The sequence below is a fragment of the Nansenia antarctica genome, assembly GCF_963989245.1.
Source record: "Nansenia antarctica genome assembly, chromosome: 14".
Classification (NCBI taxonomy): domain Eukaryota; kingdom Metazoa; phylum Chordata; class Actinopteri; order Argentiniformes; family Microstomatidae; genus Nansenia; species Nansenia antarctica.
The window spans coordinates 2234772-2254632 of record NC_137684.1 but is presented as its reverse complement, the minus strand read 5'-3'; the positions used below and the strand labels follow the sequence as shown (position 1 = coordinate 2254632).

General features: G+C 46.3%; 1 protein-coding gene across 1 annotated transcript; it reads left to right on the top strand.

Moving 5' to 3' along the window:
* Positions 1-693: 693 nt before the first annotated feature.
* LOC308170465 (DDB1- and CUL4-associated factor 15-like) lies at positions 694-17967 on the top strand (the record flags this gene model as incomplete). The annotated part of the gene is made up of 13 exons (XM_080545255.1): positions 694-747; positions 2305-2396; positions 2745-2877; positions 6768-6874; positions 7131-7255; positions 8271-8432; positions 8779-8955; positions 10013-10104; positions 15351-15473; positions 15870-15952; positions 16694-16798; positions 17126-17237; positions 17962-17967. The coding sequence occupies 13 exons, from the start codon at positions 694-696 to the stop codon at positions 17965-17967; spliced, it is 1371 nt and encodes a 456-aa protein (XP_080401381.1).
* Positions 17968-19861: the final 1894 nt, after the last annotated feature.

Sequence of the window (19861 nt, the reverse complement as noted above, 5' to 3'; positions counted from 1 at the left end):
CCTTCATCCTCTCTGCGGATGGCCTGAAGCCACAGATCTCTTCTTTTACTGTCCTTTGCTTTTTAGGGAAGTAAAGAAAATCGTAAATCTTTTTTTTTGTTTTTTTTGTTTGCCGTGCAAAACACTACGCAGCAAGCCTAGGCATGGTGACACTACATTTTCCAATAAGGCGCCAACAGTTTTAAGCGGTCGCGTGATCGTCCTGATGACAGGGAGATGACGTATGACTGCTCTGGAGGCAGACTGAAAGGACACACTGCCTATTTCATTACTTTTCTCCATATAACGACGTCGATCATTGATTGGAAACCACACTATATAATAGTTTTCTTAACTGGCCATCGGATTTGTGCATCTAATATCTAAAAAGCAATACAGTTTTTTTCATTGTAGTTGATTAAAGTAGCAAAGACCAGAAATTCCCATTGACCGCCATTCAAACTTCTACTCTTCTATCACCCAAAAAGGGGCGTGGACATTACGGGAGGGGAAAGTACCCGGATGCGTTGCTCTGATGCATTTGTACATGGAGGCAAGCCCCGGTAACCAATCCAGAGAGTGAACAGTGTTGAGTTCTGATTTGATTTACGTCCTTATCAGCGAATCGGAGCGTTCCCTCGGACTCCGGCAGCCAATGGGAAGGGCCAAGGGGGCGGGGAGGTAGCGAAGGCTCAGAGAATAGTCCATCGGAAAATGGCGCCCAGCTCGAAATCCGAAAATGTCGTCAAGCTTCTTAACCGTAACAAGGTATGCATTTGACACAAAACAAGTGACGGGCACAAACCACGACACCGTCGCGAACGTAGAAACAACGAAAGCAACGTTTTCGACAGTGCTAACGAACTAGCCATTTCTAACTGACCGTCTTGTCGAACTAGCCAACGGAAAGTGTTCCAGCGGGGTCGCTGGCAGCTCGCCATCTCCCCGTCACACTTGTATGGAGCTATTTTAGTGCCATCAGAAATTGAATTGTATTTGACAGATTGAATTGAATATGAGCACAAACTGAATAGGCTAGGTGCACGATCTCACTACTTCCTGAAAGGCAACTGGTATGAACATATCCTGTCTCACTCTATTGGTTTAATTGATTAATCAGCTGTGCGGTAAACCGTTGGAACACACAGTGCACAGCTGATTACTCAATTAAACCAATAGAGTGAGACAGGATATGTTCATACCAGCTGCCTTTCAGGAAGTAGTGAGATCGTGCACCTAGCCTATTGTATTCGACAGATTGAATTGTATTCAATTCAGTTTTCATTATTTTCATTCAGTTTTCAAATTCAGCCAAGGCTCGCAAACTGCTTTAGCACCTCTTGCATGGTTAGATAATTCTCTCTCAGGAGATGGTGGCTTACAAGTCAGTTGTACAAGCCCATGACCTTGCTTTTTAAACAACCCTGTAGTTAGTTAGCTAACGTTAGGCAGTGCTAGCTAGGTACAATGCTAGGTGTCTGTCCACATCCACCCGTTTGTGCTGCTGGTGTTTACTTGAGTACTAGTAGGCATGCTCGTGGCTATGTCCTCAGTTGCCTTTCGGTTCTCAGCTGTGTACTGACAGGTGCGGTGAGGGGTGGTGGTCAGTCTAGCCAATGTACATGTATGTCCGATATCCAGAAGCCTGCAGGGGCGACTTGGGCATTGGATAGACATGCTGAATGAGGGTTGACATTACGCGTTATGAGGGGGATCACTAAGTTGTTTTCACGGTGCATAGTTTTCTCATGTTGAGTCTCTCTCCCTGTCTCTGTCTCACACACACACACTCTCTCTCTCTCTCTCTCTCTCTCTCTCTCTCTCTGTCTCACACACTCTCTCTCTCTCTCTCTGTCTCACACACTCTCTCTCTCTCTCTGTCTCACACACACACACACTCTCTCTCTCTCTTCCCCTGTCTCTGTCTTACATACACTCTCTCTCTTTCCCCCTGTCTCTGTCTTACATACACTCTCTCTCTTTCCCCCTGTCTCTGTCTTACATACACTCTCTCTCTTTCCCCCTGTCTCTGTCTTACATACACTCTCTCTCTTTCCCCCTGTCTCTGTCTTACATACACTCTCTCTCTTTCCCCCTGTCTCTGTCTTACATACACTCTCTCTCTTTCCCCCTGTCTCTGTCTTACATACACTCTCTCTCTTTCCCCCTGTCTCTGTCTTACATACACCCTCTCTCTTTCCCCCTGTCTCTGTCTTACATACACTCTCTCTCTTTCCCCCTGTCTCTGTCTTACATACACCCTCTCTCTCTCTCTCTCTCTCACACACACTCCCCCTCTCATCTCTTCTCTCCCCTGTTCCTCAGCTGTCAGGTCAGTTTTCTCAACGGCTGTTCCGGAAGCTGCTTGTGCGTGTTCCGCCGGAGAAAATTGTCCGCAAGGCGTTGCTCAGAGCCGGGTGAGTGTGTGTGTATCTCCCTCTCTGAAAGAGTGTAGTCTCTGTTCACACCACCTCTGCAACTACATACATCTTCTCTCACACACACACACACACCTTTCACCACCTCACTCACCTACTCACTCACTCACACACACACGTACACACACACCCCTCTCACCACCCCACTCACTCACTCACTCACTCACACACACACACACACACACCCTTCACCACCTCACTCACTCACTCACAATAACACACACACACCCCTCTCACCACCCCACTCACTCACGCACACATGCACCCACACTCCTCTTGTTCCAGACACACACACACACACACACTCACACACTCCTCTCTTTCCAGACACAACTTCCTGGGCTTCAGCGAGTGTGGTCGCTACGTGCTGTCCTACACCAGCGACTATGGCGAGGACGACGACTACACCTACCACCTGTACTGGTGGGTGTTCAACCTGCACAGCCGGCGTCTCAAACAGGTGACCACACCTTCTACAATCTACCTGGACTGACTGTCACACATCAACCCACTAAACCGTCCAGCCACATACTTTAGAGCTCAGTAGCATTGGCGCGACTATATGAAGTCATTAGTAGCCAACAAAGCACTGATCCACAGGCTATTCACATCATAGCGGGGGACTTTAATCATGTCGACCTGAAGGCAGTACTACCCAAGTTCTATCAGCATGTAAAATGTGCAACGAGAGGAGAAAAAACACTGGATAAGGTATACACCAACATCAAACGTGCTTACAAGGCTAGTCCGCTAGCTCATCTAGGCATGTCTGACCATGTGTCAATCCTCCTGATTCCTGCATACACTACAATGGGGAAAAGTGCTCCCATCACCACTAAGACTGTCAGAACCTGGCCAGAAGGGTCCGCTCCACTGCAGATCTGCCTAAATGACACCCTATGGCAGGAATATGAGCATGAGGACCTGGAACAGTACACATCGTCGGTTCTGAACCACATAGTGAACTGCACCAACTCAGTCACCGTGGACAAACGGGTCCGGGTCTACCCCAACACGAAGCCATGGATGACTGGGAAGGTCCAAAAACTGATCAATGAGAGGGACAACGCCTTCTTCGCAGGGAAGCGCACACCGCTGTACAGCTCCACCAGGGCCAACCTAAAGCGCGGCATCAAAGCGGCCAAGGCAGAGCACAGAGAGAAGATTGAGGAATGCCTCCTGAGCAACGACTCCAGGCGGATGTGGCAGGGGGTTCAGCAGATGACAAACTTCAGAGCCAACAGGCTCACAGCCGCAGAGGACGACCCCCTGCTGGCGGGAAAGCTGAACACCTTCTACGCCCGGTTCGACGAGGGGCGAACGGAGGTAACCGCAACACAAACACCACTCTCTCCAGCTCTCAGCAGCCTCACCCTCACAGAGCATGAGGTGAGACGCGTACTGAAGGCGGTGGACCCCAGGAAAGCCTCGGGGCCGGATGGTGCTGAGAGACTGCGCCGACCAGCTGGCCGGGGTTTTCACCAACATCTTTAACCAGTCCCTGTCCCAGGCCACCGTCCCACCCTGCCTGAAAACCTCAACTATCATCCCAGTCCAGAAGAAAAGCACGGTGAGCTGCCTAAACGACTAGCGCCCGGTGGCACTCACACCAATCATCATGAAGTGCTTCGAGAAACTAGTCCGGGCCCACATACTCACACGCCTCCCGCCCAACCTGGATCCATACCAGTTCGCCTACAGAGCCCACAGGTCCACAGAGGACGCCATAGCGACGACTCTCCACGCCACTCTATCCCACCTGGAGAGGGGAAACAGCTACGCGAGACTGCTCTTCGTGGACTTCAGCTCCGCCTTCAACACCATCCTTCCAGACAGGCTAGTGACCAAACTACTAGACCTGGGTCTATCACACTCTATATGTGCGTGGATCAAGGACTTCCTGACCGACCGCCCCCAGAGGGTGCGGGTGGGCCCCCACACCTCCACAGCCCTCAGCCTCAGCACTGGGTCCCCCCAGGGCTGCGTGCTAAGCCCCATCCTCTACAACCTCTACACCCACGACTTCACCCCCGTCCACCCCAGCAACTACATCGTAAAGTTTGCAGACGACACCACCGTGGTGGGATGTATCTCGGGGGGGGATGAGGCGGCGTACAGGGATGAGGTAGAGCAACTGAGCAAGCTGTGCAAGGTTAACAACCTGCTGCTAAACAAGTCAAAGACCCAGGAATTCATCGTAGACTTCAGGAGGAAAAAGTCAGAGATCCAGCCCCTGCTCATCGACGGAGAGAGCGTGGAGAGAGTCTCAACCCTCCGATTCCTGGGACATCACATGCGGGATGACCTGGCCTGGAAGGACAACACAAAAGGCACCATCAAGAGGGCACAACAGCGGCTATACACCCTGAGATGCCTCAGGAAAGAACACAACAAGCAGGAGATACTGGTGGCCTTCTACCACGGCGCAGTGGAGAGCATCCTCACCTACGGCATCTGCAACTGGTTCCACAGCTGCACAACAGCGGAGAGAAACGCGCTACAGAGAGTCGTGAGAACAGCACAGAAGATCACCGGCGCCCCCCTCCCCTCTCTGGAGGAGCTGTACAACACACCCTGTCTCAGGAGGGCCTCCAAGATCTCCAGGGACCCGACCCACCCTGGGCACGTACACTTTGTCAGGCTGCCCTCGAACAGGAGGTACAGGACCCCGGCCGCTAAGACAAACAGACTGAAGAACTGCTTCTACCACAGGGCCGTCAAGGCCCTGAACACAGAAAAGGCCTAAGTTCTGGGCCCAGGACAGTCCGGACGGATTGTATGGCAGCTAGTGCCGAGGCACAAACATGTACATTTCAAGCCTGCAAACTGTGACACTTTAAAATAACGTGAAAAAATACTTTTGTGCAATATGACAACCCTAGTTGACTATCTGTGCAGTATAGTACAGTGGATTGTGTACATAGCCTTTATTGATGTAAACCAGCTCCTTACCTTCTTGTGATTTTATGCTTTTTCTAAAAAAAAATAAATAAAAAATTCTTCCCTTTCCTAACACCAGGGGAGCCACCCCTCCTAAATTTCGTTGTTTGGTACCTGTACTGTAGCAATGACAAATAAAGTCCATTCCATTCCATTCCAAGATGCCTCTCTCACGCTGAGGAGGACTTTGTGGTGCTATGTGGTCCTCAGTTGGTAGAGCACGGCGCTAACAACGCTTAAGTTGGTTTATTCTTGTTTTATTATGTAGTTTATGTTATTGCTATTCTCTGCTATTGTTATTTTATTGATTACTATTGTTCTATTTTTATTTTTTGTATCATTAGCTTGAGCCTGCTTGGAGTGGCAGATGGACAGGCTTTGCACATTTGGGACTATCCCAATTGAGTATTTTTACCAGCTCAGTGGCCTTGCGGTTAGAGTGTCCGCCCTGAGATTGGGAGGTTGTGAGTTCGATCCCCGGCCGAGTCATACCACCAAAGACTATAAAACTGGTACCCGATGCCTCCCTGCTTGGCACTCAGCATTAAGGGTTGGATTGGGGGGGTAAGACCCTGCGACATACCAGCGTCATGTCCAGGGGGGGTGTACTTGTACATCAAGCCGCCTCACGCTACGGAAACAGGAGATAGGCTCATGTGGGCCGTTAGGCTCGAACCATCGGTCCTCAAGGCTACTTACAATTGAGTATTTTAAATGATTTCCAGTATTATTTGTGCCCAGGCGTTGGCTCGTCTGCAGTACCGTAAAAAAAATGGTAGTTCTGTAGTTGGTGGAAGGACAGGATGTTGTCTAGTCTCTTTGTTTTCTCATCTGTACCTCTCTCTCTCTCTCCCTCCCACTCTCTCTCTCTCTCCCTCCCACTCTCTCTCTCTCTCCCACTCTCTCTCCCTCCCACTCTCTCTCTCTCTCTCTCTCCCACTCTCTCTCCCTCCCACTCTCTCTCTCTTTCCCTCTCTCTCTTCCCCTCTCTCTCTCTCTCCCTCCCACTCTCTCTCTTCCCCCCTCTCTCTCCCTCCCACTCTCTCTCTCTCTCTCTTCCTCCCACTCTCTCTCTCTCTCCCTCTCCCTCTCTCTCTTCCCCTCTCTCTCTCTCTCTCCCTCTCTCTCTTCCCCTCTCTCTCCCTCCCACTCTCTCTCTCCCTCTCCCTCTCTCTCTTCCCCTCTCTCTCTCTCCCTCTCTCTCTTCCCCTCTCTCTCCCTCTCTCTCTTCCCCTCTCTCTTCCCCTCTCTCCCTCTCCCACTCTCTCTACCCCACTCTCTCTTCCCCTCTCTCCCTCTCCCTCTCTCTTCCCCTCCCTCTCTCCCTCCCTCTCTCTTTCTTCCTCTCTCTCCCTCTTCCCCTCTCTCCCTCCTCCTCTCTCTTCCTCTCCCTCCCCCCCCTCTCTCCAGGTGCACCATGTGCGTCTCTTCTCAGGGGAGGACATCGACAGTGACCTCTACCTCACTGTGTGTGAGTGGCCCAACGACCGCTCCAAGATAGTCATCTTTGGCTTCAAGTAAGACCGCCAGCGACGAAGCCACACATACACACACACACACACACACACACACACACACCCACACACACACACACACCCTTCAGGTCGACCGTTGGTGTGTGTGGATGTAAAATGGTGGGCGTCAGGTTCTCACGGTGGGTGTTTGTCTGACAATATTTTCATGTCTCCCTCTCCTTTGCTCTGTCTGTCTGTCTGTGTGTGTGTGTGTGTGTGTGTGTGTGTCTGTGTGTGTGTGTGTGTGTGTGTCTCCCAGTTATCTTAGCATGAGTGACGAGAACATCAGATCTAACATCAGATACATCACCATCGCCTCCATGCCCCCCCCTCGCTCCTGCCCTCAGTGCTGCCCTGCCCCCTCCATCTCTACCATACGCACAGGTACACACACACACCTGTCTACCATATGCACAGGTAGACACACACACACACACACACACACACACCTGGCTACCATACGCACAGGTACACGCACACACACACACACACACACCTGTCTACCATACGCACAGGTACACACACCTGGCTACCATACGCACATGTACACACACACACACACACACACACACACACACACACACACCTGTCTACCATATACACAGGTACACACACACAGTCACACACACACCTGTCTACCATATACACAGGTACACACACACACACCTGTCTACCATATGCACAGCTACACACACACACACACCTGTCTACCATATGCACAGGTACACACACACACACACACACAACTATCTACCATATACACAGGTACACACACACACACACACACACACACACACCTGTCTACCATATGCACAGCTACACACACACACACACACCTGTCTACCATATGCACAGCTACACACACACACACACACACACACACACACACCTGTCTACCATATGCACAGCTACACACACACACACACACACCTGCCTACCATACACACAGCTACACACACACACATACACACACATCTGCCTACCATACGCACAGGTACACACACCTGGCTACCATACGCACCTGTACACACACACACACACACACACACACACACACACACACACACACACCTGTCTACCATATGCACAGCTACACACACACACACACACCTGCCTACCATACACACAGCTACACACACACACACACACACACACACACCTGTCTACCATATGCACAGCTACACACACACACACACACACACACACACCTACCTACCATACACACAGCTACACACACACATACACACACACACCTGTCTACCATATGCACAGCTACACACACACACACACACACACCTACCTACCATACACACAGCTACACACACACATACACACACACACCTGGCTACCATACAGGTCCAGACTCTAGCCTCTCCCTCCTCCCTCCTGTCCTGTGCAGGTAGTGGGGAGTGTCTGGAGCACGGCTACGTGCTGAACTCCAGGTACCAGGTGGTCTACCCCTTCCCCGACTTCCAGCCCGCCTTCCAGCTGAAGAAGGACCAGGTCATCCTGCTCAACACCAGCGACTCTCTGGTGGCCTGCAGCATCTCCCTCTGTCCAGGTACCACACTCTATAACTGTCTGTCTGTCTGTCTCCCTATGTCCAGGTACCACACTCTATAACTGTCTGTCTGTCTGTCTCCCTATGTCCAGGTACCACGCACTCTAACGCTGTCTGTCTGTCTGTCTCTCTCTCCCTCTGTCCAGGTACCACACACACTAACGCTGTCTGTCTGTCTGTCTGTCTGTCTGTCTGTCTGTCTGTCTCCGTCTGTCTCTCTGTCTCTCTGTCTTTGTCTGTCTGTGTCTCTCTCTCTCTGTCTCTGTCTGTCTCTCTCAGTCTGGTGTGTGTGTGTTTGTTACCTGTGAGTGTTAAACCCTCTTCCTCTCTTCTGTGTGTCCAGCAGGTGAGCTGGGTCAGACGTCTCAGATCCTCTACAGGAAGAGAGCAGCGCCCCCCTCAGGCCTCCCCCCCACCCCCCCCTCGCTGCACGACGCCGGGTCCAACGAGCCGGGATACGTCAACTACACACGGCTGCAGTACCGCCTCCAACAGCCGGGGGCGCAAGAGCAGGACGCCAGTGGTAAGACACAGAGACAGAGAGAGAGGTAGACAGAGAGACAGACAGGCAGAACATAGGCAAGGCAAGTTTATTTGTGTAGCACATTTCATACAACAGGGACAATTCAAAGTGCTGTACATACAGCATTAAAAAATACAGAAAAAGGAGGATAGTAAGAAAATAAAAAAGGCAAGAATAGATACATATACAGTATATAGAGAGAAAATAAATAGATCAACATTTAACAATAATAGATAAGACAATGAATAATACGATCTAGATAAAAGTAAATATTACTGCAACTATTCAACCGCTGTCCGCTTGTCATACACTCTGGTATAAAGACATGTTTGGATAAACAGGGAACAGATGTTTTCTTTTAGGCTGGTGTTGTGTAAGTCCATATGGGCTGGCCACCCAGAAGCTACAATGACACTTCATAATAATAATAATAATAATAATAATAATAATAATAATAATAATAATAATAATAATAATAATAATAATAATAACTTATTTGTGAATGAAATCAGTCTCAAGCAACATGGCAAACATTCTACATGGCCCGTCAAAGCCAGAGGCCTACTCATTCAGAATCAGAATTGCTTTTATTATTTTATTGCCGATTTCTAAAATGGTCAATCAATGTCAGTAGCACAACTGAAGTAAGCCACTTCCCTGTGAGGTTGTGGGATGGTGGGATTAGCCTCCTCCTGAATGCATAGGCAGGCAGATGGAGCCTGTGCTGTTTATATGATGTGGCATGCTGCTACTGAGGATATGGGAACGTAGCCCCAATGTATTCATGCCATCTCCTATACTTTGGTGAGGCTCATGTAAAGCTTCTTCTCTCTCTCTCTCTCTCTCTCTCTTTCCCTCTCTCCCTCCCTCCTTCCCTCTCTCCCCCTCCCTCCATCTCCCTCTCCCCCCCCCCCCTCTCTCTCTCTCTCCCTCCCTCTCTCTCTCTCCCTCCCTCCCCCTCTCCCCCCTCTCCCTCTCTCCTCCCCTCCCCCCTCCCTCCCCTCCTCCCTCCCCCCCTCCTCCCTTCCCTCCCTCCCCCCCCCCTCCTCTCTCTCAGGGTATGAGGATGACACGGTCAAGCTGCCCTTCACAGTGACGGACCTGAATGGACGCAACCTTCAGCTAGTGACAGGACCGCACAGCGGACAGGTGCGTGTGCGCGTGTGTAGGGGTGGGACGATTAGAAAATGTCATGTCACGATTATCGTGGGCAAAATAATCGCGATCCGCGATATTATCGCGAGAATGAAAAAAAAAAAAAAAAAAAAAAAAAACTTTTTTTTAGAATGCCAATAAAACACACTGTAATCACTTTAACTTAGATTTTGTTGTATTTTTATTGAATCATGTTAATAACATTAACATCATTTTAAAAACATCTTGACAAAAATAAAAATCTTTAATAAAATCTTAAATAAGGTAATGATAAATTATAAGGTATCACTGCATAAATAAAGGAAAAAAATACTGTCAAACAAAACTTGAACACTGACACTTTTCTGTCATCAAACTGAGTGCTAGCCTTGTGGCTTAGAGACGTGAAAGCTTCAAGATAGGTTAAAGGTTATCAAAAATGTCAACATGTTCACTTTTTCTGCCTTAAGCTGTGCTCGGAGAGGTGTGAGTATGTGCCCACTGGCACTAAACACTCTCTCTGAAGGAACACTAGTTGCAGGTATGCATAGAAGCCTGCGTGCAACCCTGGAAAGGTGAGGCAATGGACACGGGGCCGATGCAGCCATGGTGAGAAGGCTAGCATACGTTAGTGACTGACTGACAAGGCTGACTTGACAGTCACGTTACCCATGCAGGCTGAACAATCGCGCGAGACAAATTTCTGTGAGGATATTCGCGCGCGGCTCATGTGAGAAATCTCAATTATATTACTATTTATTTATAACATACGATTATTACATCCTCCCTCTCGCCAGTTTGGGGCAACATAGACTTCTCCCCTGGTGCCACGGATAGGGGTTTCAAGCGGTGGGACAGCAAAGGGATGGTTACTATCGGACATTTATATGATACGGAAATACTACTTTCATTTGACCAATTATGTAAGAAATATGACCTACCACGAAATGAGTTTTTCAGATACCTTCAGATACGAAGTTTTTTAAATAGCCAAAAAGACACTGGCCTCTGTCACCAACCCTCTCCGCTGGAGGAGATAGTCTCTGCTGGAAAGACGAGAGGCATTCTGGGGCTTGGGTATAGAGCACTTTCGAAATATGATAAAGGCAAACCTGCATTTACGCCCAAAGACTGGAATAATGACCTGAACATTAATACTGATGCAGCAACTTGGTCACTAATATGGCAATCGGCAAACGACATCTCAATCTGTAATAGGACGAAGGAAACGCAATTTAGACTACTACAACGTTTGCAGATTACTCCCCAACTTAGACATAAAATGGATCATAACAAATCGGAAATGTGTACAAAGTGTATTACCGAGGTTGGGAGCTTTGTTCATTGTGTTTGGACTTGTAGATATATAGATGATTACTGGAAAGGTATAGTGGATAAAATTCATCTAATTCTAGATGTTACATTGGATAAGGACCCCATGTGTCTATTGTTTGGGTTGCCAGACAAACAACTTAAAAGTATGCATTCCAAAAGACTTCTGTGTATCCTCAGTTTTTGTGCAAGGAAAAATATATTGCTGAAATGGATAGACTGCAAACCGCCTACAATAGCTGGATGGCACAAGGTAATTTTTTATATGATTACTTTGGAATATCTGACATATAGGTCTAAGTGTAAGATAAAGACATTCTATAAGATTTGGTCTCCGTTCTTAGATTATATTGGTACCAGACTGGCTGCCATTGTAATGAAAGGTTTGGTGGATTACACTCAAGAAAGTACACAAGACTAATGTGTAACAGATCTACAATGTATGGGTCACAATATTATTTACTGTGCTGGTGTTGTGCTGCCGCTGTGTTTAGGACTGTAAGACATGGATGCTGTCTCCGATGGGGGTGATCCCCCCATATATTATGGCATTTGTTGTCATTTTCTTTTCTGTTTATTTCTGATATGTGACATGGCCTCCTCCCCCCCTGTTTTTTTGTTTTTGTTTTGTTTTGTTTGTCTTTGTTTTTTGTTTGTTAGTTTGTTTAAAAAAAAAAGAAAAGAGAAAGAACATGTTCTGTTATTGTTTATGGACAATGTACTGCATAACAAAGTGCAAAACTAGTTTTCTACTATTAATGGGACAATAACCTCCCCCACGGATACTAGTTGTTGTTGTTATGTCCTGTTGTGTACATGTCTCTGTGAAACTCAATAAAAATATTAACAACAACAACAAAAAACACACATAGGTCACATACATTAATACATACAATAAAAACAGACAGATCAAATCATGATACAGGTGATGGTACTCCTGCTGGGCATTGCTGCCTGACGCACCTCCAACAGTGCCTTTAGAACAGGTGTGCTGTGACACCTCACTGAACACCTATGTGGGCCTAACTGGGTCATCAGCTGGGGACCACCAGTCAGACAAAGCAGTGTTTATAAAATGTAGTGCCTATTTAAAAAGTCCAGTCATTTAAAAAAAAAAAAAAAAAAAAAAAAAAAAACGATTATGACGATTATTCAACTAATTAAAATTCTCCACGATAAAGTTATCGCGGGTGTTTTTATCGCGATTAACGATAAACACGATAATCGTCCCATCCCTACGCGTGTGTGTGTGTGTCCATGTGTCTTTAAAAGGTGTCCATGTGTCTTTGAGGTGCGTGTGTGTGATGTCCACGTGACTTTGAGGTGCGTGTGTGTGATGTCCACGTGACTTTGAGGTGTGTTTGTGTGTGTGTGTGTGTGTGTGTGTGTGTGTGTTAAGGACCTTGTCCTTGGTGCAGACCATCTGTTATGGCTGGTAGGTGATGAGTCTACAGTAGGGCAGGTGTGCTAGTTTAGACTAAATACCACCATGTCTGGAGGCCAGGTCTGTGTGTGTGTGTGTGTGTGTGTGTGTGTGTGTGTGTGTTTCTCTCTGTAGAGTGTATATGTGTGTGGAGCAGCTGACTAGATTTGTGTGTGTGTGTGTGTGTGTGTGTGTGTTCTAGGGATGGACGGTTTTTCGGTTAACCGGAAAACCGCGGTTTTAGTCTTTGACGGTTTTTCGGTTTCAATAATTGGAAACCGTCCATCCCTAGACTGTGTTCCTCAGAGTGTGTGTGTGGAGCAGCTCATGCTAGATGTGTGTGTGTGTTCCTCAGAGTGTGTGTGTGGAGCAGCTCACCTTAGATGTGTGTGTGTGTGTGTGTCATTGAAGTATCTAAATATAGAATCAAAAAGGCAGCCTGCTTCTTTTCAAATTGCAGAGGAAAAGGTATTTAATTTACTTTTGCAAAAGGAGAAAGTTTACAGCGTGTCAAGATCTGTCTTGATACGACAAAGGTTCTCTGAAAGTCCAGACACAGGGGCAAATCTGTATTTTATACACTCAGGTACACTCAGGCAACAAGCCCGCCCTCAGGTGAGGTACAGGCCAATCACAGGCATTTCCTGTATGAGAAGGACTGGCTGTGATGCAGATTGAGAAGAGGTTAGGGGTAGGGCTGCACGATTAATTGATTTTAAATCGAAATCGCGATTTGAAATGACGCGATTAGCTAATCGCAAAGCCTGCGATTTGCCCGCGATTTTTTTTTTTTTTTTTTTTTTTTGTTGCAATTTAGCAGACGCTTTTTTTATCCAAAGCGATTTACAATTACGAATTACAGGGACATTCCCCCTGGAGTAACTGAGGGCTAAGTGCCTTACTCAAGGGCACACTAGTAGTGGTGTGGTTTCAGGCGGGATTTGAACTCACAACCTTCCGATCACAAGTCCAACTCACTATGTGTTTCTCAACCCTCTCCTCGGGGCGCCCCAGCCGCTCCACATATTTGATCTGTTCCACCACCAGCACACCTGATTCAACTAATCAAGTCCAAATCATAATTGCTTTGGACTTGATTAGTTGAATCAGGTGTGCTGGTGGTGGAACAGATCAAATATGTGGAGCGGCTGGGGCGCCCCGAGGAGAGGGTTGAGAAACACCACTACCCATATGGGATACGTCATACAGCGCGTCGGATTCAACGTCAATGAACGTCAACGTAAAAAAAAAGACACTTGTTGAGAGAAACAAAATGGTGTTGCTGTTTAAAAAAAACATAAATAAATATGTTGTCCCAATTCATATCTTTTAAGTTCTCATCCTTGCATTAGAATTAGAGCAGTTAATAGTTTGATGGTATCATGTGGTAATGCTCTCTGAAAATAGGTGATAGATAGATTCATCCAATCACCTGCCAAGTATTTTTTGAAAGTACCTGCCCTTTTCCAAACAGCTTCCAATTAAGCTTTCCTAGATGGTTGTGTGAAACAAACCACCTGAGTCAGGTTAGTAATGCTCCATCACATGTTTTAATCTGAAGCTTGATTTTAAAGCAACCCAACTTTAAAGCAACCCAATGTAAGTTTAGTTCTTTCACTCGTAGCTCGGGCTGTGGGGGTGCTAGAGGAGGGAGCCTCTAAGTCCCCTGAAGACGTACAAACAAACTGCACGTTGATACGACCTTCCTAGCCGGAGATATGGCCACACTTTACAAAAACTCCCCCTTTTATTTTTTTTATTTTTTTTGCTATTTAAAAAAAAAAAAAACGCAAATTAATCGCAATCGCGATATCTGTCCAAATAATCGCAATTCGATTTTTTTCCCCAAATCGTGCAGCCCTAGTTAGGGGGGAATCGACCCCCACTTTCTCCTAGAGACACAAAGGTGGAAAAGGGGAACAAAAGTCACAAACTGGTCTGGTCGAGTTTCAGAGCACTGGACCGAGGCAAAACAAAGGCCCAGAACTGCTCTAGATTGCTCAGTCTCTCTAGATGCAGGTTTAAGAGAAAAGAGAGCAATTAGGTCTTTGTGATCATTTAAATGTGTCTGTTGTCTAGCCAATGTCAAGCTTCAAGTAGAGAAACTGGTTTCATTGTCTACTAGGCTGAGGTCGTCAATGTGTTGATTCTGCCCAGACAGTCTGACTGTCTAGTGACTCTTGTGAATTCAGTCTCAAAGGTAATGAATGTGTTATCAATAAATAAAATGTCTTAGCAGGCATATTATTCCACCATATGTGTTCCTCAGAGTGTGTGTGTGGAGCAGCTCACCCTAGATGTGTGTGTGTGTGTGTGTTCCTCAGTGTGTGTGTGTGGAGCTATGTGTGTGTGTGTGTGTGTGTGTGTGTTCCTCAGAGTGTGTGTGTGGAGCAGCTCACCAGATGTGTGTGTGTGTGTGTGGAGCAGAGTGTGTGTGGAGCAGCTCACCCTGGTACCTAACTAGGTGTGTGTGTGTGTGTGTGTGTGTGTGTGTGTGTGTTCTCAGAGTGTGTGTGTGGAGCAGCTCACGCTGGACTTTGGGTATCTGATCTACGAGGTGATCCGCAGCGACGCCTCCTGGCAGCAGCAGTTCTGCTCCTTCAGTGACTACGACGTCGTCATCCTGGATGTACACACACACACACACACACACACACACACACACACACACACACATTCTATCTCTCTGGCTCACACACACACATTGACACACATTCTATCTCTGTCTCTCAAACACACACACTCACACATTCTATCTCTCTGGCTCACACACACATTGACACACATTCTATCTCTGTCTCTCAAACACACACACACACACACACACACACACATTCTATCTCTGTGGCTCACACACACACACACTGACACACATTCTATCTCTGTCTCTCAAACACACACACACACACACAAACACACTTTCTCTCTTTCTGTCTCTGACACACACGAATACTAACTCCGTCTGTGTGTGTGTGTGTGTGTGTGTGTGTGTGTGTGTGTGTGTGTGTGTGTGTGTGTGTGCCAGGTGTGTCCAGAGACCAACACAGTGGTGATCAACATCGGCCTGCTGCTGCTGGCCTTCTCCAACGCAGAGGAGAAGCACTGCAGGTACACTGTCTCTCTACGTGTGTGTGTGTGTGTCAGTGCGTGTCTCTCTGACTGGTTGCCAGCCAGGCTGTTTCCTCTTCCTCTCTAAGAACAAAAGGTTGTTTATTCTCTCACATGTAGTTTGTAGTGTATTTTTGGCGTGTAAACAGGTGTTTAGTGCATAGGAGGTACGTCGCCTTTGTTGCCTGGGCAACCAAGATTTTGAATCTCTGCCTTTTTTAATTTCAAGGTTTTATATACAGTGGCAAGAAAAAAGTATGTGAACCCTTTGGAATGACCTGGTTTTCTGCGTTAATTGGTCATAAAATGTGATCTGATCTTCATCTAAGGGCGCGGCGCGTTCACACCTAGCTCGTTTGGGCCGAATCAGGGAGCATTTCCCCCCAAATTTGGTTAGTTTGGGCATATGTGACACGTTCTAGTGTTTTGATCCGCATGTCGGCAACCAATCAAAATGTTCAGACTTTTCTTTTGAAACACGGAACTACGTTTCAATGTTGTTGAGTATCACAACACAAACTCGCTAGTCAAGCCAAAAATACTGCAATGTAATGGATTGGGTGAGTAATCCCCACTGCTGCCTACGAGAGAGAACGAGCGAGAGACTCAATTAATACAATTAAATAAATCACAGCTCTGTCACAGCAAACCTGAGCCTAGCCTAACTGTCAGAAAATCTGTCTCTCAGAGTAGCCCCCTCTGCTGGCGGTGGTCTGTAACTGCGTGTGTGTGTGTTCCCAGGCCCAACACCTACCACTCCAGCCTGCAGGTGAGCTGGGACCTCAACACCGGAATGTGTCGCACTGTGGGCGTTGGTGACCTCACAGAGGTCAAGGGTCAGACCAGGTGAGGGTTTCATTCATTGTTTTCCTCTCCCACTCTTGTTACCGCCACCCCCCCCCCCTTTTCTGTTTTTAGGAGAATATGGATATGTCATGGTAGAAAAATGTTAGTCTTTGAAATGATGATGATTGCTTTAGTTGTAAACAAACACTGTATAGTGTAGAAAAAAAGGGTACAACTATAATTTTCTCTCCCCCTACCTCTCTCCCTCTCTCCCCCCCTCTCTCTCCCTCTCCCTCTCTCCCCCTCTCCCTCTCTCTCCCTCTCCCCCCCCCCTCTCTCTCCCTCCCCCCCCCCTCTCTCTCCCTCTCCCCCCCCTCTCTCTCTCAGTGGGAGTGTGTGGACTTCCTACAGGAAGTCGTGTGAGAACACGGTGATGAAGTGCCTCGTTCCTGAGAGCAGCTCCCGCTCCATCAACCGCATGGCCAACGAGGATCTGCATGTGATCTCCCTCCATCTCCCTCTCCCCCCCCCCCTCTCTCTCTCTCTCTCTCTCCCTCTCTCTCTCTCTCTCTCCCCGGCTCTCTCTTTCTCTCTCTCCCTCTCCCTCTCTCTCTCTCTCTCTCCCTCCCTCTCTCTCTCTCTCTCTCCCTCCCTCTCTCTCTCCCTCCCTCTCTCTCTCCCTCCCTCTCTCTCTCTCTCTCTCTCTCTCTCTCTCTCTCTCTCTCCCTCTCCCTCTCTCTCTCCCTCCCTCTCTCTCTCTCTCTCTCTCTCTCTCTCTCTCTCTCTCTCTCTCTCTCTCTCTCTCTCTCTCCCTCTCCCTCTCTCTCTCCCTCCCTCTCTCTCTCTCTCTCTCTCTCTCTCTCTCTCTCTCTCTCTCTCTCTCTCTCTCCCTCCCTCTCTCTCTCTCTCTCTCCCTCCCTCTCTCTCTCTCTCTCTCTCTCTCTAGAGTTATGTGATCCCTGCTGCACCCTCAGCCAGAGGACTGGACTTTTTAAATGTTTTTGGTTTTCGGTCTTTCAACAAAAAGAAAAAAAAAAAGATTATCTTGGTTTTTGGTTCTTTGAGTATTACTTCTTCTAATATTGAGCATCAGTTTGTAAAAAAAATGTAATTTTTTTATTTGCAAGCAAAATGATATTTTTTTACAAATCTCTAGTTCTGTTTAAACATTCCCAGTGTTAAAGTAGCAGGCTAATTTTCTGCCCCCCTCTTCTGTTCCCTAGGGATGAGCCTGGGTTTGTGTGTGTGTGTGAGGGTGAAGCTTGTCTGTGTACTGTATGAATGTGTGTGTGTATGCGTGTGTCTGTGTGTTACACTATCTATGATGGTACTGTGTCTTATGTTTTGGGTGTTCAGTCCTGTGCCTTGTGTTGCACAGAGGCCCCCCCCCACCCCACCCGTTCTGACTTGAAAAGCGGACTGGATCGTCAGGAGGGAAGCCTTTTACGTTATTTGTTTTCTCCATGTTCCAAGGAGTCATGTTGTATATTGTATGCTTCTTTATATTATATTTATATAATTTATTTATTATTTATTTATTATTTATTTATATATTTATATTGTATGTTTCTTTCTTTTTTCTTTTTTTTTTACTTTTTACTGCTTGTTTTTAAAAACTTCACAATAAAAAAAAAGTATACAGACATGTTTTGGTAATATTTCTTATTTGATGGCGGCTTCTGTGCTTGACTACACAACTTTAGTTTGATGAATAAACTTGCTTGAGACTTGAAGACTATCAGCTCTTGAGTTTAATGTCCAGACTTAAGCTCAGAGGTATGGAGGACCAAGTCTGCCAAAATTTACAATAAATATATAGACACATAAATGAATGTATGAACAAATACATCAATGAATACACACAGTATAACGCAATACATTTCTATATGTATTTATTCTTTTCCACATTTATTCTTTCTTTTCCACATTGTTTTCCACATTCATTCTTTCTTTTCCACATTGTTTTCCACATTGTTTTCCACATTCATTCTTTCTTTTCCACATTCATGCTTTCATTCTTTCCCCGATTATCAGTAATGTATGCACATATAGGGGCGTGTCTTGCATGTTGTCCTCGCCCCACGCATTTTCATTGGTTGATGCCCCACGCATTTTCATTGGTTGATACCGCGCGTGACGTGGTAAAAGCGACCTTCATGCCACACATCCGAAGGCATGCATTTGTTAATTCTTATTCTGGCACGGGTACTTCAACACTGGTTATGCTCTTGGATGCTGGTTTAACATAGGCTACTTACGATTTCTGATGACTGGCAGTTCTCCTGACCTTCAATGCCCAATGCACTGATTGTAAGACACATTAATGACATTTTTTCATTGTTAACATACTGTGTTCAAAACTGTGAAGAACACGTTCAAAACAAAATGATTTGGTGTATTTTTGCAGTAATCATATTCCTATCATATATGACAGAAATCTCACAATAAACAGTTTTTTTGCACAGTGTTTGAGTGACTGTTATTTTGCACTCTATTGATACTTAACTCTTCAGTTCCAGCACCTCAGCAAAGTCTGATAAGGGATGAGCGGTGGTATTTTCACTATTTGCAGTAATCATATTGAAATGATGAAAATATGATGATGAAAATATATACAATGAAATGAAATAGACTAGATGCATTGCCAGGGAAGACATTAGATGTGACCAGATGCAGACCAGAGAGTGGACCAAAACCCTCAGGAGTGAGACATTTTTGGTGTGATTGCTATTGTATTGTAGCCCTGGATTATTTTTATTTTTTTTATTTTTTTTACTTTGCATCTTCCACTTTATTTTCCACTTTTCATTTTACACTACATGTAAATGTAGTGTACTTTGAAGTAAATGTACCGTAACTTACTTTCTGCAAAGATACTGAAAAAAAATAATACACTTAAGGATAGAAGCAAATTGCGGCATTTCTGATTCATTCTTGTTGCCTAATACTTTACAGTTTTACAGTCAACTATTCTGTCTATGATTACTATAAATCAAACCATTCTTATAATGAAATATTCATTTTTTTTTTTTTTACCCTTTCCTAACACCAGGGGAGCCACCCCTCCTAAATTTCGTTGTTTGGTACCTGTACTGTAGCAATGACAATAAAGTCCAATAAATA